This window comes from Apus apus, chromosome 1 (genome assembly GCF_020740795.1).
Source record: "Apus apus isolate bApuApu2 chromosome 1, bApuApu2.pri.cur, whole genome shotgun sequence".
Lineage (NCBI taxonomy): Eukaryota > Metazoa > Chordata > Aves > Apodiformes > Apodidae > Apus > Apus apus.
Window position 1 is genome coordinate 176,436,888 of NC_067282.1, and position 25,641 is coordinate 176,462,528.

The 25,641-nt window shown below is 36.2% G+C and overlaps 1 protein-coding gene across 50 annotated transcripts in view; it reads right to left on the minus strand.

Moving 5' to 3' along the window:
* Window positions 1–25,641, minus strand: part of NRCAM (neuronal cell adhesion molecule) — a 154,546-nt gene that overhangs the window by 25,749 nt on the left and 103,156 nt on the right. For 19 of the 50 annotated variants that reach the window (XM_051608851.1, XM_051608855.1, XM_051608859.1 and 16 more), the window contains 15 exons: window positions 20,638–20,781; window positions 19,537–19,648; window positions 19,048–19,214; window positions 18,817–18,964; window positions 18,149–18,273; window positions 17,266–17,295; window positions 15,810–15,911; window positions 12,990–13,187; window positions 12,806–12,876; window positions 11,763–11,988; window positions 11,507–11,622; window positions 6,792–6,996; window positions 6,469–6,591; window positions 5,276–5,461; window positions 4,124–4,159 (listed from right to left, as the gene is read on the minus strand). In XM_051608851.1, the coding sequence (XP_051464811.1) occupies window positions 4,124–4,159; window positions 5,276–5,461; window positions 6,469–6,591; window positions 6,792–6,996; window positions 11,507–11,622; window positions 11,763–11,988; window positions 12,806–12,876; window positions 12,990–13,187; window positions 15,810–15,911; window positions 17,266–17,295; window positions 18,149–18,273; window positions 18,817–18,964; window positions 19,048–19,214; window positions 19,537–19,648; window positions 20,638–20,781 (1,989 nt within the window). The remainder of the gene's footprint in view (window positions 1–4,123; window positions 4,160–5,275; window positions 5,462–6,468; window positions 6,592–6,791; window positions 6,997–11,506; window positions 11,623–11,762; window positions 11,989–12,805; window positions 12,877–12,989; window positions 13,188–15,809; window positions 15,912–17,265; window positions 17,296–18,148; window positions 18,274–18,816; window positions 18,965–19,047; window positions 19,215–19,536; window positions 19,649–20,637; window positions 20,782–25,641) is intronic. The other 31 variants (XM_051608900.1, XM_051608860.1, XM_051608874.1 and 28 more) reach the window with 6 other exon arrangements.

Sequence of the window (25,641 nt, forward strand, 5' to 3'; positions counted from 1 at the left end):
TATTTTCTCTAGTCTCGCAATGCAAAGCATCATCATTGCTTAAAAGAAGACAAAAAAGTGTTCCTGCATAGCAGACTATACTGAAAGAATCACATAGGTCTATCACAGAGAAGCTGACAGGCTGAGGACCAGTACAAAAATATTATAATCGACCTGAAAATAAAAAGCAGCTTGAACTTGTTAGCAAAAAATACGGAGACATTGTGTGAAAGGATTTGAGGAGGGAAGGAAAACAGATGGTGGGCAGGAAAAATTATTTAAAGAACAGCATTTTGTAAAGAACAAAGAAAACTGAGATGATCCTATCTTCTATGAAGAGATCAGAGATATGAATTCAGCTGGGGGTGATTTCTAGCATACAGTGAAGTGCTACAGAAAAAAGAATAATTTCAAGCCCAGAGGCTAGATGACTTGTTTTTCTCACTTGCAACAAAAAGTATTTCTTTCAATAATATTTGGGATGTCAAATTCACATAAAGAAGCCAGACGAGACTAAGTACAGCACTGACAGGAAGAGTTAGCTTCAATTTCAGGTAACTGTGATCTCACAACCTTATTTTAATTGCAGTTCAGGACTGCCAGTTACCACTGACTGCATGCATGCAGACTGCAAGACCTTGCTTTGAAATAAAAAATGTTGACTAAAAGCAGAACTGAAAAGTGAAACAAGAATGGTTGTGAAATGTAGAGACTGAAACGTGATGATATGACTGCATACACTCCAGCTTATCAAAAACACAATAATGAGCCTGTGTGACTATTTTAATTAGCAATTTTAATTTCTACCACTGTTCAAAGTTGTATTCTCTTCCTGCCTCTGTAGTCCCATTATTTAAAAATTTTAATGGAAAAGGCTAGGAAAGACTTTACTCCAATGATCACCTGAGTCACTTTCCAGGTACTATTATTTTTTTATATGTAAGCATGTTCTTATTCCTCAGTCATTCTCACAACTCTGTTACCTCATGCTTGTTGTTAGATGTCAATACATAAACGGCAATATCAATGCATACTGCTGCTCTAACACTGGGTATAACACTGTTTCACATACACAGTTTTCAAACACATTTAGAATACAGGTTTCTTAGAAGATAAATATTTTGTCTTTGTGGTGTCATAATTTGATCAAATTAAGTAATTCATAACATCACAGTATTAGAAAAGAAAAGAGATGGTACAAGTCAAATAGGAGTACCAACTGCAACAAGATACTTGCACATCTCGTAAAATAATGTCTCATGATTTACTCATGTGTGAGTCTGAGAGAATTACAGGGATGTCCTATGTTACATTTTCCTTAGAAAAGAAAAAAAACATTCAGTTCTTGTATTTTGCCAAGACCCATTTCATTTTTGCTATTTGATGCCATGAGATTGTTTGTCTAAAGAATTTCTTTATTAGGATCATGCCTATATTATGGGGTGACAATAATTTCCTGCTTATATTGCCCTCCCATTTGAACAGAGCTTCTAAGTTCTATTCAAGCTACAGAAATAAATTATTGCTTTATCTAAACCCCTTAGCCTTGACTTAATATTTCATATTTTCATCTAAAATTATTATTTTACCTAAAGGAAAAAAAAAACAGCATTTGGTTCTCTACTTAATGGTCTAGAATGTACTGGATTTCTTTACTTAACTCCAGTACAGTCCTTTTAATCAGAAAATCCCAATTGGGTCAAATACCAAAAGTGTCAGGTGATTATTTTCATTGTTTTTAAAGTAATAAAAGACAGTGAAGGGTCCAAGCCTATTCAAGAAGATGTCAAAAGGCACACAGTGTCAAGAGATGGGAATACATTCCAGAACTACAATAAAAATATTAAGACACTCTAAGATTCTTAGATTTACCATAGCAGTATTTCCCTCTGCACTTTAATATATAGTTTTACTCTGAGCAGTGAAATATGCCCCAAGTTGCACTGCTTGCCCAGGTTCAGATAATCTTACTACCTCTAGCACCTTGCCTAATGTTTCTGACTGGCCACGTTGCAGGACTTCAGGGCCAGCTAGCCAGTAGAAAACACCAAATACAGAAATTTCAGTACAATTTAGGCTGGCTGTATCTGGGACCTATTGTATTCCTGACTTTCAAGAGGAATGCACTCAAATTGTGGGAGAAAAGATAATTACATTTTTCGTGTAAATTCTGCCCTTCAAAATGAAAAGCAGGTGTTTTTGACAGATCACAAAAAAAGTTGTTAATATCTAAACCTCAACTTCTTGATTTGGCTTTGGGTATACATTAGTGAGAACTGTATTTATGCCCTCCTGCACTTAACGGAGGAGTAAAAATTGATTGCTGGGTATGGCTTCTTCTTGAGTGGGCTGAGTATTTCAATCTTCTAAATCCACCTACTCATGAGACCAAATAATTTGGCACTTGATCTTGATAATATGATCCCCCTTCTCCTTCCTCATAGTCCCTGATCAGTAGCAAAACAGTTAATCACGTTAACGTAAGTAACCACTGAGAACATTCATCTCAGACCTGCAGCAACTCAGATGTCCTAGCAGATGTCATGGCTTTAGTTCCATCCTGTTTGCAGTTTCAAAGTTTTCTTTGCAATTGTAAGAGCGAGATGCTACAGGAATATGTGAAAACTTTGAAACCATAAATGGCATGGAACCAAACAAAGACATCTGCTTAGTTTTCAGAGAATCTGAGATGACAGCTCTGAAATGTGAGCTGCTCCAGCTGATCTCACAAATAAGATGCTTTCTGCTAGCCACAGACTGTGACACAGCTATAATTAGACCTTAGTTTCACACAGAGAATCCATTTTGCCTTGCTTGAATTTTTATAGTCAGCTATAAATAACAAGAACTCAATTTACATTTCTGGCTGTTGATGTCCAGGACTAAAAGCCAGTTTGACTGTTCCAATCTGTGCTGACTTGTCAGCTACAACTAGACTAAAAAAACAGTAAGAAAGACTTGTCATTAAAATAAAGTCATAACTCCATACACTTACCAGAAATGCATCTGACATTAGAATACACACATATACATATATAAATATATATGCACAAATGCATGTATTATTATTTTGTTTCTGATTTATACCAGACTGAGTGAACGAAGTGATTTTTAGGGCTATTATAATTCAAAACACTTGATCATTAAACTGAAAGAAAAGACATGTAAAACAATTTTATGCTGTCTCTTCCAAGTTTGTAAAAAACACCGAGTACTTAATATACAATTTATTAGTGGGGATGTTTATGGTCTGAGAATCTGAAGCGTAGCTTTCATTAGTCATTAATGACACATCCGTGATAAAATGACACATAAGGACAGAGGCACCTTTCTGACTTATAGTTATGTAGCAATCCTCAGGTCTGTCTTTGCTTCTGACAGTAAAGGTATCAAAATTCATAAGATCTGGGTGCTAAAATGTGAAGAACACTTTGTTTGACAGAAGAACTGCATCATCAAGCAGTAACAATTACTGAATCCAGGAATAAGGATGATAACAGGTTACACTCATTGAAATATTCTCAAGCACTGACTGACAAGAGCTGTAAACCTAAGACAGCAGGAAACCCTTTGCATATATATTCCATCTGACACTCGAACTGAGAAGTAGGCACAGGGTATTGTCAGTCATATGTCTCCTATGCACAGTTGGCTTCCAAATGAAATAAATGTGATCAAATGAGTAGCGTTAATCAGCAGTGAGAACAAGAATGCATCTAATTTTTTTAAAAAACAAAAGACGCACATGGCACAGCAGTAAAAAAATCTCCCTTGCAAAAGTGCTGCTTTTTCTACTTCAGCTAATCAGACCTAGTGCACCTGGATCCTGAATATTTATAACAGTGACATACATCTGTTAAATGTTCAGAAATAATTAGACTTTGCTGAAGCAAAGCTAATGAATTCCCCTGGAACTCCGTGGTAAAATACACACATGAAAGGTATTAATAAGCATCCCGGATTTATTTTTTTTTTTAATTAAAAAAAGCCCAAACAACAAAACCTAGAAATTTTTTCTTCTAGCACTGATTAATACTCTGTATGGCAATGTGTAGTCAAAGATTTTCTCTCCTTACCACTGCAATTTCCCCATTTGCAACACTGCAAAATCCACACATTAACAAATCATGCAGTTTCATTTTACCTTTGCCTGCACCTACAGCAGGATGGAGAATACCAGCTTTAATGGAGGAAAACATGAACAGGAACACTATATAATTAGTTACAACACCAAAGGGAACATACACATATAATTTCATTATAAACCATGAAAGCATGCAAACTAGATAAAATGTATTAATTCAAATAAATTAGAAACAATCCACTTATGCTGAACACTGACAGACTATTACAAGACAAAAAAATTAACATACATGCATTCACAAAATTTATTGCTCATGCTTTCTAAGATTCATTATTTTAAATAAATGTATTTGTATGCAACCTTGATATACTATCAGAGAAACTGCATTGCATACCAACTCATCTATGGCAATTCAATAATCTATAATTTTACTAAGCATATAAATAAGTTAAAAGATGGTATCAAAATAGACTTAATATGCGCAAAGTCATAAAAGGCATTCCCCCCAAAATTCCTCTTTGCTTTAAATAACTCTTATTTTAATGAGCTTTCATATTTAAATAAATAACATCTTCAACCAAGCAACTGCCAAAATCAGAGATCTAGAATGGCTATAAATGTAAAAATTGCAATGTGAAGAAATCAAAATGTAAAAATGACAAAACTGAACAATACACTTCAGAGTATTTATATATTATATGTCATCAGTTACTTGGGTCCAGAGATGACAAATTTATTTCTGCAGTTTTCTTGAAGTTACATATTTTGCCATCCCTGCGAAAAAAAGTTTAGACCTCACAGAATCTGTTGCATCCCTCAAAAGAGATATAATTTCCTCTAGCCAAAAAGCTGCAACATTTCAGTATTGTTCTCTGTCGGTCAATGAAGCAGCATAGATGAATGGATGAAGATCACTTAAAATGTAAAGTTACATGAAACTTTGAAGCTCAGAGAAGCCAAAGTCTTAGATCTTGTAAACTTGTATCAAAAAGAGGGGCTTTACATCTCTTTTGGAGCTTCCACTACAGTGGAAAACATTTGCACATCTTTTCTTAAAAACTATATACAATCTTTTATTAGTGTATAATATATTTAAGAAAGCACTGCAGAAATTTTAGTAGGTGCTATTCCCATAATGGAAGAAGGAGTAGTAACATTTATAATAACATTTGTAGTAATTTTTTAAACTCAATGGGTTTTCTTTATACATACCCATCTTACCTTCATCCATAATCGTTACTGCTTCCTCTGTTATCTGACTTCCTGATCCAACTGAAGTTTGTGCATTAATGTAAAACTTGTACCGTGTGCTGTAATTTAAATTTTTTAATATCAAGCTGCTCTCGTTGGCAGGAATTCTTATCTCTACCAAGGGACCTAATTCATGTGTGTTGTTAACTGTTGTTACAAGAAAAAAAATAAAACAGAGATAATTAGGAAAATTGCGTATGTTCTTATTGCGTTAAAACAGCTTCTTTTGTTTGTATTTATTCGTCTTGTTTGTCTGCTGCATTGTTCATTTCAGCTTATATGAATGATAATCTTTAGTTTCATAAGACAGCCACCTTTTTGAAAAAAGGATCTATGTGAGGGGGCAAAATTAAACAGGGAGACAGGAAACACCTGCAAATTTTTTAAGTTCAAATTCAGTTCTTGAAAGTACCTGAATCCAAGGCCACTGAATCCACATCAAATCATCTGGACTTACACACATTCAAAACACACGTAATGAAAAAATTCTGAAACTCTTAACTAGTTGCCCCATAATAAATTCAGTATGCTTAGGAAAAAACACAACAACTGAAGTCACTTGTATCTAATGCCAAGGAACAGTGGAAATAAACAAACTTCCTTAACCTGTTCCATGCACAAAAATGTCTAAATTTCCAGTGTCACTGCTAATAAATTTCTGGCAAGTATGCAGTGGCATGGGGATCCTAAGGGAGTGATTTCTAGCTGTGCTATGAGTAAATGGCACTTTTTTTTTTTTCATTTTAAAAACAAAATGCCATGAAAAATGAAGAAGCAGACAACAGTGTAACTGGAGGAATTTTGATCTACTTCTAATGATATTTTCTCTGCAGTTAGAATACAGGACTTGTGGGTGGTAGTATCTTGCTTATAACTTGGCTGTCAGATATATGTAGGACTTCACATCCATTTTTCTGTGAAGGATGGTTTGAAGAAATAAAAGTAATGGAAAAATGCTAATGTTGTACTTGAGCAAGTGAAGTTTACCAAGTAGAGTAATCTAATTTGTCAAAACACATTAATCTTTTTCAAACTTGATATCTACAATGAAATAATATATTTTGTAAATTATAAATTTACCAGTTTTTTTTCTTAATAAACAGATTACTACTTTGTACATATATTGTCCAAAAATATATTGAAAATTAACTTACTTGGCTGAAACTTCAGTACATATGATGTCAAAACACCATTTGGATGGGTAGGTGAACCCCACTCCAGAGTGAGAGAGTCCAGCGTTGGGTTAGTAATCTTCAAAAAGGAGGGTGAGCTAGGAACTTTTAAGAAAAATATACAGTAAATATAAAGCAGATGAACTTAAAGCAGCTCATGAATTTTTAATTCTTAAGAATATTACTGTATTGAGCCAGATTATTATTTTATTATGTCCAAGATGCAAATTCAGCTATTGCACCCTTAGTGTTCTATTTCTGAATATACCACATGTAGTTCAGTCTCTAGCTTTCTCATTGCGTACCTCCTTCAGGGGTCTTAAATACTTTGTCTGGGCTTGCTGGTCCTTCTCCTTTACCATTAACAACTCTAACATTCAGCTTGTAAGAACTATAGGGCTCCAGCCCTGGCAACATTCCAAAAGTCTTGTTTCCCCTGAAAGTCAAGATCTTTTTTTCTACATGCCGCCTACTTCTTCTGGATAGACTCTGCACTTTCCAGTAGTAAACCTAAAGACAAAAGAAAATCTACAGTGAGTGTTTAGGTGTTCTGATCTTACCAACTCTAAGCTTTTCCATGAAATATAGGTGGGGATAACTGCAATTTTAATAAACTCAGGTGAGACATATCATAGAGCTTTCCTGCACCAGAAACAGACCTTATCCAAAACCAGTCATGTCTACACAAGGGGCTGAAGACTATCACCTGACAGTTCTGCTCATGTTCAAAGCCAGTTTGATTCAAGTTCTGGTTTGGAAATGCTTTAATATGTGATGGTTCTCATGTAAGCAAGTCCATCTGAGAGGCAGAAACCATTCATAACATCCACTCCTGCAGACAAGCTTTACAGGTCATTACCTTGACTGCACTTCCTTTACTACACAGTCTCTCTACCATGATATCTGGAAATATATTAACAGTTTCCCCTACAAAGACTTGGGTTACTCCTAGGATTGTCACCTTCAAATACTTCAGTGTTAATTTTTCACAGCATAATTTTCACACATGCATTATCACACACTAAAACTGATAAAGCAATGTAAGTAGGTAAAATTCTGGTTCCATTTAAGCCAACTATCAAACACCTCTTTAATTAAAGGAGCTGGAATTTCACATACGAACTCAAAAAGGGAATTGGTAAGACTTACAAATCCCAGCTAGACAGTTTATAAAGCAATGATACACTAACACCAGTTCTACTGCTAACAACGTATCATTTCACTCTAATCACTGTGAAGTGCCTGAGCTAATGTTTTTGAATACCACCAGCTGTCATCCTGTAGCTCTCATCCTATCAACTAGTGTAGAAAGTCATTTGCAAGCTAACAAAAGCTTGAAACGTTGATACTATCAGCACTGAAACTCATCAGATATAGTTGATGATATTTTAAGAATTTTTAGCCAGTAACTTTTCACAAAGCACATTATAATAGTTGGATCACCACTTGTCACTAGACAGGCTGAAACTGAAAAAGAGTTTCAATAAACTGTGTTTGATAAGCAGTGATTTGGAAGAGGAATACAACAGTAAGAGACTGCATCACCTTTTTCACATAACCACTGAATTCATAGGAATAAGAGGAAAAAAAAATGGCAGGAGTAACAGTGAAAATAATTACTTTTAAAATTTCTTGTTAGGTGTGAAACCTTTATAGTAACACAGTATATCAAATAACAGCTAGATTAACACAACAGCAAAATGTACATGATGTGCTGTAGTCTGCTGCTTCATAGGTATCTTCCTACTCTCTTCATACATGTGTCTTCATGATGTGACTCTTTAGAGAAATACCCCTCTCATTACCACAAAACATGTCCCTAATGCAACAGTGCATATTGGGCTACCTGAAATAATTTTAATAATTAGGAAATCCTGAGTTTGCTACAAGGATTTTGCTAATATGTTTAAAAGGAGCTAGTCATGTGCTTTGTAAGCTATGGCAGTAACTAAGCCACTTACAGCATACTTGACATCCATGAGAATTTTTCAGTTTGATTTCAGAGAAAGATTTATAACAATAACTATCCATTAGGTGTTAGAACTTGTCATGCCATTTTTTAACCTACTTTAGCTTGATGTAGCTGTCTCTGCAAAAATTAAGAAACTTCTGCTGCATCTGCAACTTATGCAAGGATATACCATTATCCTGTTTGTCCTATCTATAACAGCAAAACTACTCAGTGATCAGGTCTGTTGTCAATCCTGTGGTCTTGAGTTTGTTTTATTTTTTGTTATTTTAGCTTCAGCTTTGCTTAGCTTTGTGTCATTGTGTGGTTCTCCTCCCCACAGAAAAAAAATCTTACTACACACAGAGCACTACTACACTACACAGAAGTAATCATGGCAGGACTAATCTCTTAGACCAAATCAAGGGGAAAGTGTGTAACCCATTAACAAATACAGAACAGGAAATAGCCCTCAGAGAAAAAGTCTGAGGAAAAAGAAATCTTCACCTAAACTTGGGATGATGACAACTCACTATAACCATGAACCAGATATCTTTAAGGTCCCTTCCAACTCACACCATTCCATGATTCAGACAGGTGAGAACTTAACACCTGAGGTATGGGCAGACATTTTGCCTATAGATCTTTCTGTATTATTAATGATCTTTAACAAAAATTGGGTGATTTGAATTATGAGCGTTAGGGTTGCTGTAAGTGGATTAATAATAAGGGATTAACTTCACTAAAACTAACTCTTTAATCCTCACATAATGGACGCTTTCTTTTGGTTGCACATTTCCGTGTGAAATACTATGTTGATATCAGACTGTCATCTAACAGATAAACATCTAACAGAGTAAGAAGTCCTGTTTCTCAGCCAAATTTATTATCTAGGGCAAAGCACCAAAGTAACTACAAATACTTATGCTAGCTCATACAGAACTAGCTTTCATCTCTCTGGACAGTGGTATTTTGTGTGACAGAAATGACATCCATATATCAAGAACTCATATTCGTGTGATGACCAGCTGTAATGCACTCCAGTTTAGCTGTGACTAGTGGAGTCCCTCAGGGGTTGGTACTGGGACCAGTGCTGCTCAACATCTTCATCAACGACCTGGATGAGGGTACAGAATGTACCCTCAGCAAGTTTGCTGATGACACCAAGCTGGAAGGAGTGGCTGACACATCAGAAGGCTGTGCTGCCATTCAGAGAGACCTAGACAGGCTGGAGACTTGGGCAGGGAGAAACCTGATGAAGTTCAACAAGGGCAAGTGTAGAGTTTTGGGGAAGAAAAATGTCATGCACCAGTACAGGTTGGGGGCTGACCTGCTGGAGAGCAGTGTCGGTGAAAGGGACCTGGGGGTCCTGGTAGACAGGAGGATGACCATGAGCCAGCAATGTGCCCTTGTGGCTAAGAAGGCCAATGGCATCCTGGGGTGCATTAGAAAGGGGGTGGTTAGTAGGTCAAGAGAGGTTCTCCTCCTCCTCTATTCTGCATTGGTGAGGCCACATCTGGAATATTGTGTCCAGTTCTGGGCCCCTCAGTTCAAGAAGGACAGGGAACTGCTTGAAAGAGTCCAGCGCAGAGCCACAAAGATGATTAAGGGAGTGGAACATCTCCCTTATGAGGAAAGGCTGAGAGAGCTGGGTCTCTTTAGTTTGGAGAAAAGGTGACTGAGGGGTGACCTCATCAATGGTTACAAATACGTAAAGGGTGAGTGTCAAGAAGATGGAGTTAAGCTTTTTTCAGTGATGACCAGTGATAGGACAAGGAGTAATGGATACAAATTGGAGCACAGGAGGTTTAAGGTGAATATCAGAAAATTTTTTTTTACTGTGAGAGTGACAGAGCACTGGAACAGGCTGCCCAGAGAGGTTGTGGAGTCTTCTTCACTGGAGACATTCAAAACCCGCCTGGACGCATTCCTGTGTGATGTGCTCTAGGTGACCCTGCTCTGGCGGGGGGGTTGGACTAGATGATCTTTCGAGGTCCCTTCCAACCCCTAGGATTCTATGATTCTACTCTATGATTCTATGATTCTAAAGTGCTCTTGAATGCTAGTTCTTCATCTTATAAGTATGATGTACATTTATTCACTCCAAATACTATTTACTCTTTTTGGCTTGTTTTTTTTTCCTCCTTTCTTTTAAACAGAACTAATTTAAACTAGTTTGCTTATGAAGTAATCTAGTTTCGGCTGTTTAACTAGTCTGTATTGTGAGGAGCAAAGAAGTAATTAGTTTTTATTTTCTTCTATCACTGCATAGGAAGTCAGTATATCCTCTCATTCAAGTCTTCCCTCTACAACCAGTTCACTATGCTTCTACAGTTTTCAATCTTGAGTTGTTTCTGGTGGACTTCTGGTGCAACCTCTGCAGCAACTTTTGCCATCAGATTTTCCCTGTCCTCCAGGAACACCAGTTCCCCCAGTTTCAAACCTTGAAGTCCTTCTGCCTCCCATTCTCTATTAATTGCAGTCTTCTGTCTCCAACACAGCCCTCTCAGTTACCATCAAAGCCAGCACATTATCTTATACTAAGCTTCTTTGAGTTGTATGTACACTACTAATCTTCCACCATTTCCTATCTCCTTAAACCGAGCTTTTAAACTGAGCTTTTTCCTGGCCCCCAGAAAGACAGCCCCTGACAGCAGCTAGCACCTGGCCAGTACTCAGAATTCAAGATATCATTAATCATATTATGGGAGAAGATAGGTAATCTTAGCATCAGACCTAAAAGCAACTCCTACAGAAACTATTTCTCCTCAGCCTCTAAATAAACTTATGGAATAAGACCTGTAAAACTATTACCATTTTTTAAATATATGCAATACGTGCAAACTTAATTGCAAACATATCCCATTTTTCTTCAAGGACAATGTCACAGGAGGATGGAACATGGCTGAACTTTAATTTTATCAGTGCTCTTGCTCTTGTTAGCAAAACTTGTGAGCTCACTGAAAAGCAAGAGTCATTTTATGTCAGTTACTTCAGTCTGGATACAGATTCATTTAGGTAGAGTGATCTATTTTAATAAACAAGGAACAGAAAGCTTTTGACTGTACTTACCTTGTATCCTTGAAGGTGTCCTCGGACAGTTTTTAGTGGAACTGGGTCCCAGTGCACCTTTGCTAAGGTGCTGTTAATAACATAAACCTGCACATTGCCTGGAGCAACCATTGGCACTGTGTAAAGAGGATACAAGTACTGAGTTAGAATGAGACACCACACGGACATGGCATTCAAGGAATATTTAAAATAACCATTTAAGTTACACATTTAATTACTTTTAATTAATGCAGTTGAGTCAAACTACAAAACTTACAGTCTTCCCCTGAATGTCCAATCACCTCTGATGGCTCTGGTGCATATCCCAGGTCATTTAAAGCTTGTACTTTTATTTCATAGGGAACAAAAGTTGGTGTACCAGACACAATATATTTAGATACATTTGCAACTATAACAGATGTCCATTCATCATCAACATCTTTCTGACGCCAGCTGACTTTGTACTGAAGCCCCGGTCCATTAGACTGAAAACCTTTCAAAGACTGAAATGAAAAAAGTAAATTAAATTGTTTTAAAAATATTCTGAAGCATCTTAAAAAAAAAATTAAAAAAGAGTCACAAATGAAATACAGTGATTCTTTAGTATTTTACTCAAAATTTACCACTATGTTCTGTGACAGAGAAGCACTGCTGAAATTTCCAAGCTAAGCAATTTAGCTTTTACAGGAGGTGAGTTCAGTTGTTTTTCATGCAACCATACCTTGTGATTTCCATATATATATTTTGTTTTCTAATATTCCATAAAAGTGGAAGAGGGAAATCCAGACTTACACCAACTCCCTACAAGCAGAGCTCTCTAGACAATGTTTCCTGCCTGGGATGGGAAATTAGGTTTACATGGCTCTCCTTGAGCTCCTGTCACGATGGTAAGGGCAACATAGAGACAACTTTTCCACAAAAGTGGAAAATTGCACAATAATTTAATTTATCTCAAAAGTTGAGAGTAGAATTAGGATTCACATTAGAATTCATTCTAAAAATAAGACCACAATTTACATATTTAAGTTCCTAAATTGGCAGCTAAACATCCTGTATTACCAAATTAATGGCTTATCTTGAGAAAACACTCAAGGAAAATAAGGCACCTTGATTTTATTTTTTTTTTATAATGCATGCAGCTTTTCCCTGAAAATGAAGATGGGGAGATGTCTGGATTTCTACTCTTTTTTGAGAAGGTTTTAAGCAAGTAATGCAATGGGTATTCTCATAGAGTGTTCAGTTACATTATTATTTCTGTAAACAAATGCTACTCACAGACCTGTAAACAAACAAACGAAACCTTGAAAAAAGGTTTCTTACCTCCCAGGTTATTACCAGATTATCAGGTTCTGAGCCTATCCCTTGCACATTAGAAGGATTTTCATCAGGGTCTAAAGATAAAATATTTACATGTGAACAAGACTCACTGCTGTTTGCATTCCAAGCAAATTCAATGCCATTTATAGTCTAAATCAATCACTGGTAAGTGGGAATAGTTATTTACTTGCAGATTTTGTCAGGTACTGCTCAGATGGTTCACTAGGCTGACTTCTGCCAATCTCATTGACAGCTATCACACGGAATGAGTAGTTGACGTATGGAGACAACTTCAACTGTACTGTAGTCTGACTTCCAGGAACTTCTGTCTGGTAATGCCATACTCCTGGTTCATGCAGCCCATCTTCATATTCAATCACAAAGCCTGTAAAGAGAAATTTAACCCAAGTTCATATCAAAACTTGCAACACCTTCCTAGATCAGTGTAGGCATTTCTGAATCAATGTTTTAAAAATAATGGGAATCAAAATGTAAGTTGATAAACCAGGACACAGACCTGTAATGTCAATCTCAAAAGTAATGACTAGGTAGAAATAGAATTAAAACACTCATACTTTTACTGTTTAGTATTCTCACTAATGCAGCTACCTGTCAGGTAACGCATTATTACAAGAGCCTCTTTCAGATACTGGATTTTAATGTAACAGGAACCCTTGAACTATCACAGCAATATGGTGGGACAAGACTGGAATTTTGATGTAAAAGTATTATTGGCTGACAAATATCTTAGTTGTTTCAAGCTGACAGTAGATAGTATCTGTACAATATTAAAATTCTGAGTTTTCCACTTCTCCCAGTGAGACTGACTTAGTGAAGATCTATCTAAACTCAAGAACCAATACTTGAAGGTTTTTGAGATCACTTTTCAGTATTTTCAAATTAAGTCAAAGAATGTATGTTCAGAAGCTAAATTTCTCAGGAGTTCTCTGTGAACATTACGATGATTACAGTTAAGATTTCTCTGAATATATAATGTCAGGTTTTGCAGAATTTCAAAAAGGAAAAGACAAAAGGACATTTTTTCCTGCTCTGGAACAGCAAAAAACTTTCTGCTCTTAGGTATGAGATATAAATTTTTTAAACACTTAAGAAGAACCAGGCTTGGGGAAGAGTGGCTGGACAGCTGCCCAGCAGAAAAGGACCTGGGGGTGCTGGTTTACAGCAGGCTTAACATGAGCCAGAAATGTGCCCAGGTGGCCAAGAAAGCTAATAGCATCCTGGCCTGTAACAGGAATAGCATGGCCAGCAGGAGTAGGGAAATGACCATGCCCCTGTACACAGCACTGGTGAGGCTGCATCTTGAGTACTGTGTTAAGTTCTGGGCCCCTCACTATAAGAAGGACATTGAGGTGCTGGAGCAAATCCAGAGAAGAGCAACCAAGTTGACAAAGGGTCTAGACATCAAGTCATATGAGGAGTGGCTGAGAAAACTGGGGTTGTTTTGTTTTGAAGAAGAGGAGGCTGAGGGGAGACCTCATTGCTCTCTACAACTACCTGAAAGGAGGTTGTAGGGAGGTGGGTGTTGGCCTTTTCTCCCAAGTGACTAATGATAGGACTAGACAAAATGGCCTGAAGTTATGCCAGGGGAGGTTTAGATTGGATATTAGGAAGAATTTATATACTGAAAGAGTAGTCTGGCACTGGAACAGCCTGGCCAGGGAGGTGGTGGAGTCACCATCCTTTGAGGTATCCAAGAAACATGTAGATGTGGCACTCCAGGGCATGCTCTAGCGGGCATAGTGGGTTTTTTGGGGTTGTGTGTTGTTGTTGGTTTTGTGGAGTGTGTGGCTGTGGTTTTGTGGTTTTCCTTTCTTTTTCTTTTTTTCCTGGGTGGATGGTTGGACTCAGTGACGATCCTGTGATTCTGTGAGATTCTGTGATTCCATTTACATTAAACTGCAATATATTACATTTTTTAAAGTGTATTACTAGTTGATATACATTAAATAAATCTGAAAGTGTAAAACTTCAGCAAAATCCCTTAGTGCTTCATTAAAATGCAATAAACATCTTTGATGTGCTTTGAAATTCTGTTTTGTACTAAGCTTCATTTCCAGATGCCTGATCCTTATGGTTTGTGAACAGTGTTCATACTGACCAGCAGCAGACCCTGCAGAGTGACACCCAATACATGGGCCTAATTTATTCATTCCAAGTATAATATGTAGACAGGTCTTGCTAACTTGTGGCAGTTATTAACTAAAAATGTACTGCGTAAATAATTAAATAATTATACTAAGTTGCTCATAACTAAAAAGTTAGCCTGACAAATCTTTCTGATTCCACTATTTTTTGGAAAACATATAGTAACATCCTTCTTCCTTCCTCCTAAATGCCCCCTCCATCCTCTCTCAACATAAGCAAGAGCATCTTTCATAGTTTTCTACTGGGAGGAATAACAGCATTTAAGATCAATTTTCTGTCTCAGAAGTTTATAGATGTTTATATTCTCTGTCTTATGGATATGCTTTATTCCACTGTCTGAATAAGAAAAAACATTTTCCTTATATTTTAATGAAGAATAAGCTTCTGTATCAGTAGGGATGGATAATCCCTGAAAATACTGGTACTGATGTCATCTCAATTTCATATGAATTACAAAGGAGTTAATGCAAGATGTTAGTGCTGATCTCCTACAGAAATATGTATAAGTAGCTTTTTACTGAACTAATTAACAAGTCTACTCTCTACATATTCATAAGACCAGACCTTGCCAGACGGAGCTCACATCGCTATCAACTTCTGTGCTAACACAAGGTTTTTTAAATCAGAAGCCCAGTTTTTAGGGCAGCAAACAAGTCTTTATGCTTGGCTGTACAGCAGATTACATTCAGTGAATTTTTGTTACGTAAATAAGTGGCAACTGTAGTGAAGTAATTTACCATTCTCCCACACCGCACACAAAATTAATTTCAGAGCTGTTTTGGGATCTGAGAAGAATTAACTAATGCTGGTCACATAATGCAATAGATACGAACAAACATACTTATAATGGGGCTGTTATTCTCGTCTCCTGGTATCCATGAAAGTTCAATGCTTCTTTCTAGTTGACCTGTCAGTTCCAAGTCAAAGGGAGGATTTGGCCGAGCTGTAAATCAAATGAACACAAAATAAATAATCACATCAGATTATGTAGTTTTGTCTTTGAAAAAATCCTTACATTCCAGTCAAAGAATTCCACAAATACAGGACGGTTCAAATACTCACGTAAGCATGACTTAATGACCATTACCATGCACTTGATACAAAACAGAAATATAATGGAGAACTGATGCATCTGGAAACTTCTAAACATTAACAAGAATCTATTTAATCTGCGTGTGACTGCACTGTGGTATAAAAATGTAACGGGATGCAAAAAATTATGAAATGCATGTTTAGTTTATCTTTGAATGATTATGGGTAGTTATCTATTGTAGCTAGAAATAGTTAATAAAAGATGGAAAATAAAGAAGCATTCACATCAAAGCAGCTTTTCTAGAAGCGCTACAAATAGTTTGCATGTGAATTTAAAACAACTATAGTTAAATAGAAACTAATTGCAAGTTACTAAGTAATTTATTTTTTGGTGTATTTTTAAAAAACCCTGAAATACCAAGCAAGCTGTTCATATACATATTCATAATGCATAAAGATGTAATTGTCTGCTCCAAATTGGTAAAAATAATTCATTTTATGATTTGTTACAGAAAAATCAAGACTAATGAGTATAAGAATACATAAGCATTTTCATTGAATGTGACACGATTTACAAAAAAATGCTGAAGTTTTTACACTGAGTGTATTTAGGTATATTATATTGCATTTTAAAATCAAAATTGAGAAAAAAAGTTACCAAGTTGAGGGCTGTAAGCTGTCAAATTTAAGACTGTACCTGACAGTTTTTTTGGTGTAGTTCAGCTTTAATTTAAAAATCTTATTAGCAAGTTCATCAATCATAAACCAAACTGGTCAACATGGACCTATCTATTATGTGAGTGAAAGAAAATAAAGACAAACTATGAAATAAAGTGCAACAGGCCTATAAAGCTGTCCTTAAAGGCAATGTAAAAACATGCCATCATTTGCTTGATGCAGGTTCTTTGATAATGTATTAGCTTTCAACTAACAGACGGGTTTACTTTTTAAATCTTTAATCTATTATATAACTAAATTGTATTACTGTGTTCTGTGTGAGAAAAACATTATCGCACTGTAACCAACATTAATTACAAAGAATTTAGGTCTGAAAATTATTTATTCCCTAAAATAAAAAGCAGCCTGCATCATAAAATTCCACAGTCCAGTACTCTGGTAACAAAGTAGCTCATAAAATGGGATGAAACCACACACACAAAAACACAGGAAAAAGGGACAAAAAGAAAAGATGTTGAACTTTGCAATAGGCAAATGACAAATATATCTGGCAGATGATGTAGAAAAAGAACTTCATATTAGTTTACCGTAAATGATAGCTGGAGTTGGGGGAGCAGCTGAAAAGAACATTAATATAAAGGATTTAATCAGTTAGTAGCCAAAGAAACAGAATACTGTAGGCAGTTAAAGGTAATTATTTATGGCAAAGAAAAGTTAACTTACTGTGAGTAAATGGTTTATTTTAAGTAATATATTGAATATTTTTCAATGAAAAGCTATAAAAGTATTATGGAATATTTTACCCATTTTTTAAAACAAGGATAGATCAAGAAAATAAATAAAGTAAACAATCTTATAAAACCTTCTAAATAAGTACTAGATGTTTGGTGTATATCATACCTGGATAGGCATAAGAATACTCACAATTTCGAAATACAAGCATATTTGACTCTGAATCTCAGCTTGAACTCAGGTAAGAATCATTCAGGACATTTACTTTAACCTTTCTTACAAACTGGGAGAAGGGGCAAATTAACTAACATATTTTGTAACAATCTGCAATCATAGAAACTTAACAAAGAGAACTAATTTAAAAAGAAAATCATTCTGAAGTCAGACATCAAGCATGCTCAGTCTTTCTGAAGAATAGTTTAGTTGCAAAAGAGAATCCTGAGATAACATGTTTAAATTCACATACTCTGCAATATGTGATACAAATAAAATAAAGCATGAACCTGAATGTGTCCTGTAGCTACTGGACCCTTTCATAAGCAGCTGATTCAAAGGTAAACTTTAGGGTAAGACTCTGGTTTTAATAAACTGAAACGTTTTTAAAAAGAGGTATTTCCTTTGTCCTGTCCTAGAAATGAAAACTATGTTTGTACTTTTAATTTTAAAGCTAATGCTGTTTTCATACTTAACAGTAATTAAACACAGTTCTGCTATCATAAAGTTTGAGAGTACTCTTACCAACAACAGTAAGCACAGCACTTGCTGAAACACTGTCCAGAGTAGTATTGACTATACAAGTGTATGTTCCATCATCTTTATCAGTTACATTCATAATGGTCAAGTTGTCTTTACCAACTAGAAACCTGAAAATACAACAGATTAAGACACTGATTTTCCAGTAACTGCTGCTGTTATAAGAAACTTGAATAAGACATCATCTAATTTGCATATATTCATGCATTTCAGCAAACACTGAGACAGCAGTGTAGGCTATGGGACTATGTCAGCCTTTTCTACACTGCTCCTCACCATCTTCCCACAGTAACTGTCTATCCTAATGTGCTTTAATTCCAATTAAACTGAAAAAGCTTGTAATTATCTCTGATCTAAGCAAAATTGCCTTCCATTATCCCTTTGGCTTCTACACCAATTACCTTCTCTGTACAATTGATATACACAATGTGCACAATTCCAATTTTTTACATATTGTTTGACTTTGAATTCTATCTTAATATTTTCACCATACCAGGTAATTCCTTTAATCACCAAATATGGGATAGTTATAATATTTATCAGTCTTCTCTTGGAAAATCTCAATAGGTTAATCTGTTCCTTTCAAAGATTGGGAAAAGAAGCAAGCAAAAAACCCTAGAATTAAAAATAAAATAAAATTATTTTGTCCATACCTTTCATCATCTGGCAATTCATCGTTGTCCTTCAGCCATATGATTGTTGGTAATAAGGTAGAATCATGTTTTATTATACACTCAAATGAAACTTGGCCATATCTCTGAATCACTTGGTATTCTGGCTGCTTAATTATCATTGTTGGATCTGAAATTTAAAATTACTATTAGATATTTAGAAAGTCTGAAATTCCATACTAATCTGTGATCAAAGAATAATTAATTTCTTACCTTTAACTTCCAATTGCACCTCATTTTGTGTCTTTCCTAATTCATTCCTTGCTACACAGGTGTATGTGCCAGCACTATCCTTTTGAGCCACCGGAATTTCCAAGGTTCCATTATCATGGAAAACATACTCATTTCCACGCAAGATGCTACCTTTCACTCCCTTAAACCTTTAGATAAAAAGTAATATCACTATCCAAATCATAGTTACATTCTGTTGTATTTTATTATCAGAAATGGAAACTTGGGACTGTCACATTAGAAAACACAGACAGAATCAAATAAAGAAATTAAAACTGGCTTTAAAGAGATAACTCTTGTTACATTAAGTATATGTAATATTGTATTACCCATACTATGATCAGTATATGTTAAAGAATACAATACTTAAACTGTAAATAGAGTAAAAATATTTCTAAAACTTAAGATGCTTGTTTCCATAGATATATCATGCTCTTTCTACATAACTTAAGCACAACAATTACAGCTTACCATTCAATTTCAGGCTTAGGTGAACCAAAATAAGCACAGTCTAGCAATGCGGGACTATCTGCGATGACTTGATACAGTTTATTAACAGGAGTTAGAATTCTTGGTGGCTCAGCTGAAAGGACAAAGATATCTGGTTATAGATACAAAGATATAAACACAAAATACTAAGACATAAGAATGGCCTAAAGAATTATATGGTAACATTCCCCTCTGAAGTGATTTCTGGTCTCAGTCTAGGTCCACATATATTCTACTCCCAGTAGCCTGAGGAAATATTAATGTAGCAGAATTATCTTGTGAAAAACAAATGTTTCTTTCCTGTTTGTAAAGCAACAGGAATGGGCACCAAAGGCAATTATTTAATTTGAAAAATGTAATAGACTTCAAGCAGAGAAACTCCTGGGAACAGACCAAACTACATAATTCTGAACAAATCTGCAAGCAGAAAGAAGCTAAGATGTATTTTCTGTGAAACACCTACATTTTTTTAAAGGAACAATGGAACTAAAGTGAGTTCTTTCATATAAAGGACAGCGTCCCTCAATCAAAAGGTCTGCCACTTCCTGCAGAAGAGTCTTTAGAAGTCATTTTGCCAGGGCTTTGCTTCTAGCTTTGTTAAATTCAGTGAAAAGAATTAGAGAGGCCAGAGTATCTTGTAAGTACAAGCACATTCTTGAGGGTCCTTCGCGACAAATGCATAAGTCATGTCCCCTCGCAACAGCAATTTAGAGATCATCTACTTAACTGATAAAAAACACCCACAGTCAATGTGCTGAAATCTACAAACTTAAGGAATATTAATTCCTGCCTTATTTGTTATGCTTCTGCTTTCTTGATTTACATACACAAACAAACAAAAAAAGGTAAAATTTATTGCAAATTTTCCCCACCTTTCACAATTATCCTTCATAGGAATAATGAAAGTGATATTCAGAAATATCCTCCGGAAAATAAGGTATGTTTACCTTTGCCTTTTACAGGCCTTAGGAAATGCATACAGCCCCCGATGACCTCAAGGAAGGCCTGAGTATGCAATCTGTGTAGTAGCCAGAGACAAATGAATATGCAAGAAAAGGGAAAAATATATGAACTGTTTCTTACCCAGAACATTGACAAATGCATTTGCCAGCAAGTATCCATATTCATTAGAAGCATTGCACTGATAGACAGCACTTGACCTTTCTTGCACATGTGAGAAAATAATGGTATCACCATCTACCTTTCTGCTGGGGTCTTCCGGAGCAACTGTTAAGGTTAAAAAAATATATAAAATTGTTTTTCCTAAATTGCTGTTGGATTATATGCTTCATACTTCTGCAAAGAAGAAACAGCTTGAAAGAACAATATGCCATTTCTTTTAAAATCCTGGGTGACTGTTCAATAGTGGAGATGTGAATTTCAATAAAATTAAGGAAGTTCTTGCAATTCTACAACTATATAACTCAGGATGGTAGAGTTTCCATTGTTTGAAGGATTGTCTTGTGCTTGTTGTTTTTTTTTTTTCAAAGAAGAGAACCTGAGATGATATGTTGCATGCATTATAAAGGAAAAATACTGATATGACAAGACTCAGGCAAATACAGACAATATCAGAAAAAAATAAGGAAATATTTCTGAGTGTCAAAAGAAAATTATGTTGGAATGACACTGGAACTTTACAATCCTCTATAACTTAAAGGTTTCAGCTTTTCAAGTGAGTGGTTACATCATAAATAATTATCCAAACATAAAAATAGCCTTACACAGTTGAAAACTATCTCAGAGTAAAATTAAGTAAATCTTTCACACAAAGTCTTCACAAGAGCAGTCAAAGTAATTCGGTAGGTGGCACTCTTTCCCTTTTATAAGAATTATACAATGCCATTTCCTCAACTGTTCTGTAGTAGCCTGACATGTCAAAGAAGCTTTTGCATCCCAGAAAAATCTGCATAAAAATGCACCGACTATAATATTTTTAGTAAATATTTAATCAAAACACATTAACGTAGTATAACTTAATGGTTAAATTATTTTATTAATATTAATTTAAATGCACATATGCATAAATAAATAGGCTGCATCAATCAAAATTGACACTCATATATTATTGGAACTTGGGAAAATAAGTGTATTTGTGGAAGACGTTTTCATAAAAAATAACTTCTCATTTTTTTGGGTTCATAGAAAAGATCAATTAACTAAATTAACTTCAGTTTTGAAAGTGGCAAAGCCTTTTGATTAAAACAATATTTCATCTGTAAAGAAAAAGGAGGAATTTCTCCTACATTTTCTCACATCTACTGAAGTATCTGTTCTGAATTCTCTAAGAGAAGAATGAAAGGGGATGGATGAAGGGGACCAAAGTTCTGTGCTCCTGCTTAAGGGTATTCCATCTTGGGTGAATTCTAAAGTCATTTTGCATAGAAAGTAATTACATAAATTTCCAAACAGATGCTTTGAGGATAGTTTTTTACTCCATTTTTTAACTCTTCTCTTTCATCCATCTGAGTTCAAATCAGTATCACAAATTCAGAAATTTTTGAAAGGAAGAAAAAGGTACTACTCAATCTTAAAATGCTAATTCTCTGGACTTCTGGATTCCTAGCACTTAATTTTTCTCCTCTTTTGCTTTGCATCCTATTGTGTTCCATGTTCCACATTGCTTCCTATTCGATGTAAATGCCATTTTCATTAAAAGAGCCATGGGCTGAAAATAGACAGAGCAGGTGAGTAGCCCAGCAGGCAGGCCAGTCAGCTGTCAGAAGTGGTCTGTTTCTGCATGCAAAACACTGTTAAATGCAAAGTACACACAACCACCCTCCCAGGAGGCAGGAGATCAGCCCACAGCTGTTCCAATCATGGCTACTTCTACCACAGGCTCCGGGCTTCCCTTCACTCCTGCCCTCTGAATCCTGCAGCGTTTTCTGCACACGGAGCTTTAATGGATGCACAGACTCCCCCTGTCACACACATCTCCAAACATAATACCTTCCAGGCTGACGGTAGGGTGACTTCAGAGAGATGGAAATCATTAGTTCAACCCTCTATGACTGCAAAAGGAACTGGATCTTAAAATAATGATCTAACCATGACATTAGCTCATAAAAAAGAAGGGTGGCAGCTTCCCTTTCCATTGCTGTATTTAAGGAAAAGAAGGTATGTCCCTCTTCAGTTATTTGAAGGAAAGGAGGTAGATTCCTCTTCTCAGAAAAGGGCTTCAAGTTGTGGGTCCCAAGAGGAAAAAAAAAACAACAAACAACAAACTGAGGAAAGTGTCAGGTTAGTTAGTGCTTCCTTTTGACTGGTCTAGCCACTTGCATGCTGAAGGGCAACAATTTCAGAAAGCTCCCTGTTGAGACTGGCATCTCTTCAGCCATCTGCCTTCTGACATACCTCATCCTCCCACGCAACACCAACAGAACAGACATGACTTCACCCACATACTACACTGTGTTTTGCAGGGCCAGGCCACCAAACTGAGGTGCTGTATCATTCAGCTTCTTTAACAATCCTAAGCACACACTGCTGCACTCACACACAGACTGTCTGAAGCTGGAGGGGACCTCCAGAGGTCATCTGGTCCAACCCACCGCTCAAGCAGGGCCACCTAGAGCTGTTGGCTCAGGACTGTGTCCAGATGGAGGAAGGATCACTTCCCCCAGTCTGCTGGCAATGCTTTTGTCTAATGTAGCCCAGGATAACACTACTCTCTCTGCCACAAAGGCACACTGCTGGCTTATGGTCAACTTGGTGTCAACCAAGATGCTCAAGTCCTTTTCTGCTAAGCTACTTTCCAGCTGGGTGGTCCCCAGTATGTACTGGTGCCTGGGGCTGTTCCTCCCCAGGTGCAAGACTGCATTTCTACTAGCTGAACTTCACAACATTCTTGCCAGCCCATTTCTCCAGCCTGTTAACATCCCTCTGGATGGTAGCATGACCCTCTGGCATATCAGCCACTCCTCCCAGTTTTGTGCCATCTGCAGACTTGCTGAGTGTACACTCTGCCCCATCATCCAGATCATTAAAGAAGATGTTAAACAAGAAGCTGGAAAAAAAATAGGAGAAAATTACTTGACTGTTTTTCCCTGTATCAATGAGAACATATACAACTTTGGCATGTGTAAGAGTTAATCTTACCTAGATCAGAAAAATGTCACATAAAAACACAGTGAAACCAGAGAATAATTTCTCTTTAGAAAAGAGCAGAAATATTAATGACTTTCTTTACAAATGAATGTAACAACACGGTCTGTTGTTTAAGTGTTACAGTGCTTAGTCACTCAATTCTTTAGTCAAGTTGGTCTATCATTTTGCATCAATATCAAAATATTAGTTTCTCAGAGAAGTGGAGACAACTATTTGATTTAGATTTTTATACTGAACATTTGTTTTAATTCCATTTATTACTATAATTCTATCCTGAAGTTTATGTCCGAATAACAGAGAACGTAAATGGGAGCATGATTAACAGTACTGGCTCTTCAAATGTGATTTTCAACAACTCCAACTTCAGAAACAGCTTTGAAGCTGTTATAGTGGAAATATATGAAGAATGTAAGGACAGAAGGATAGGTGTTTTTTTTCTGATATGAATGGAGAAAGATATGGTTCTTATAGAGAGAGGCTCATGTACGCTTTTCAAGTTCTAACAGGATCACAGGATCATGTGTATTATAGAAACTTTTGCTAGAAGTATCCCATTAGTCTTCTTGATCTGCTTATTCTTTCAAAAACTCACATCCATGAGTAATTTATTAATATAGTAACTATTTTGAAAAGTAGAAAAGTCTTTCTATGGTTAAAACTAACTACAATTGAATGACTGAAATGGGATTTTAAAGAATTCTTTTGTAGAATTTTGGCCTAACATTAACAGTCAACCACCCAAGAAAACTGTGAGGAACATTCCATTTGTATTCAATGAGGTGGCTTTTTTAAGAAGATATGTCCCTTATGAAGGGACCTCCTGCTTTTCTGCAGCTCACAGACCATAAGTCCTATGACTGAACATCGAATTAGCAATCCTGTGGCTGTAGGTGATTTTCCTTATAACATCTGAAAGCCCAAATCAGGGGCCACTATGCCAGACAGACCTGTTCTCCAAGATCTCTGATCATACTGCCTAAATACCATATTAAGCATTTAGAGAGTGTTATGTGACTCAAATCCTTTTTTTCTTTCATTTTTTTGGGGCTGGCATGGAGTTAAAAGCTATGCTTTTGGAGCTGAACACAAAACCAGTAGTGAAATAGCAAGGGTGGACAGTATAGCACATCAGACAAGACAAACCAAGAAATTTATGTAATCCAATTTTGTCTTACTCTACCTCTTACAGTGAACTGACACACTTAATTCTGGAAGAGAAGAGACACTGAAGAAGATAGCAGTTCCTCTTCTTACCAATCACACATGCTCCTCAGCAAAAATATTTTCCTGTGATAATTGAAATTCTTTTTTCCATCTTTCTGATTCTCATAGTACAATTACAGGTCAATACCTGCACTAGCCTCAACTATACTGTGCAGAATAAACAAACCTGATTATCATAGGTTTTCCTATCTGCTGCAGTTCCTAGGCCAGATGTACAGTTTCTATACAATGAAAGCAGAAGCAGTGGATAAATGTCTGCCCTGTAAGTCCTCTCTTCTCCAAGACTGAACTCCTCAGGGCACCAGAGTCCAGCAGATTTCCCCCCACCCTCCCATGGCAGTGGTGAACAGCCTCCATGTGTACTCACAGAGAACATGATGGATGATGAAACTGAGCCAGGGATTATGATGGCCTTTCATGAAGGAAATCCAAGGGCTAATGTATCTCTCTTAAATTCAGTGTGATTACTACTGGACACTAACTAAACCCAAAGATTCAATGTGAAATGTGATATAAACAAGCGAGGAACATGTTGAAAGAATATAAACAGAGCCTTTCAGTGCACTACTTTGTATAAATATAAGTGTGGGTATTTAATATTTAAAAGCTCATCATGAACTATAAACCACTGAACCAATAAATTAGTCTTTCATCTAGTATTTGCAATGCCTTTCTGAAGTCCAATTATGAAAGTGCTTCCCCTTCCCAATTAATCTCGGTTGTTACTTTTCTTAAAAGTCGAGATAGTTTATGCAT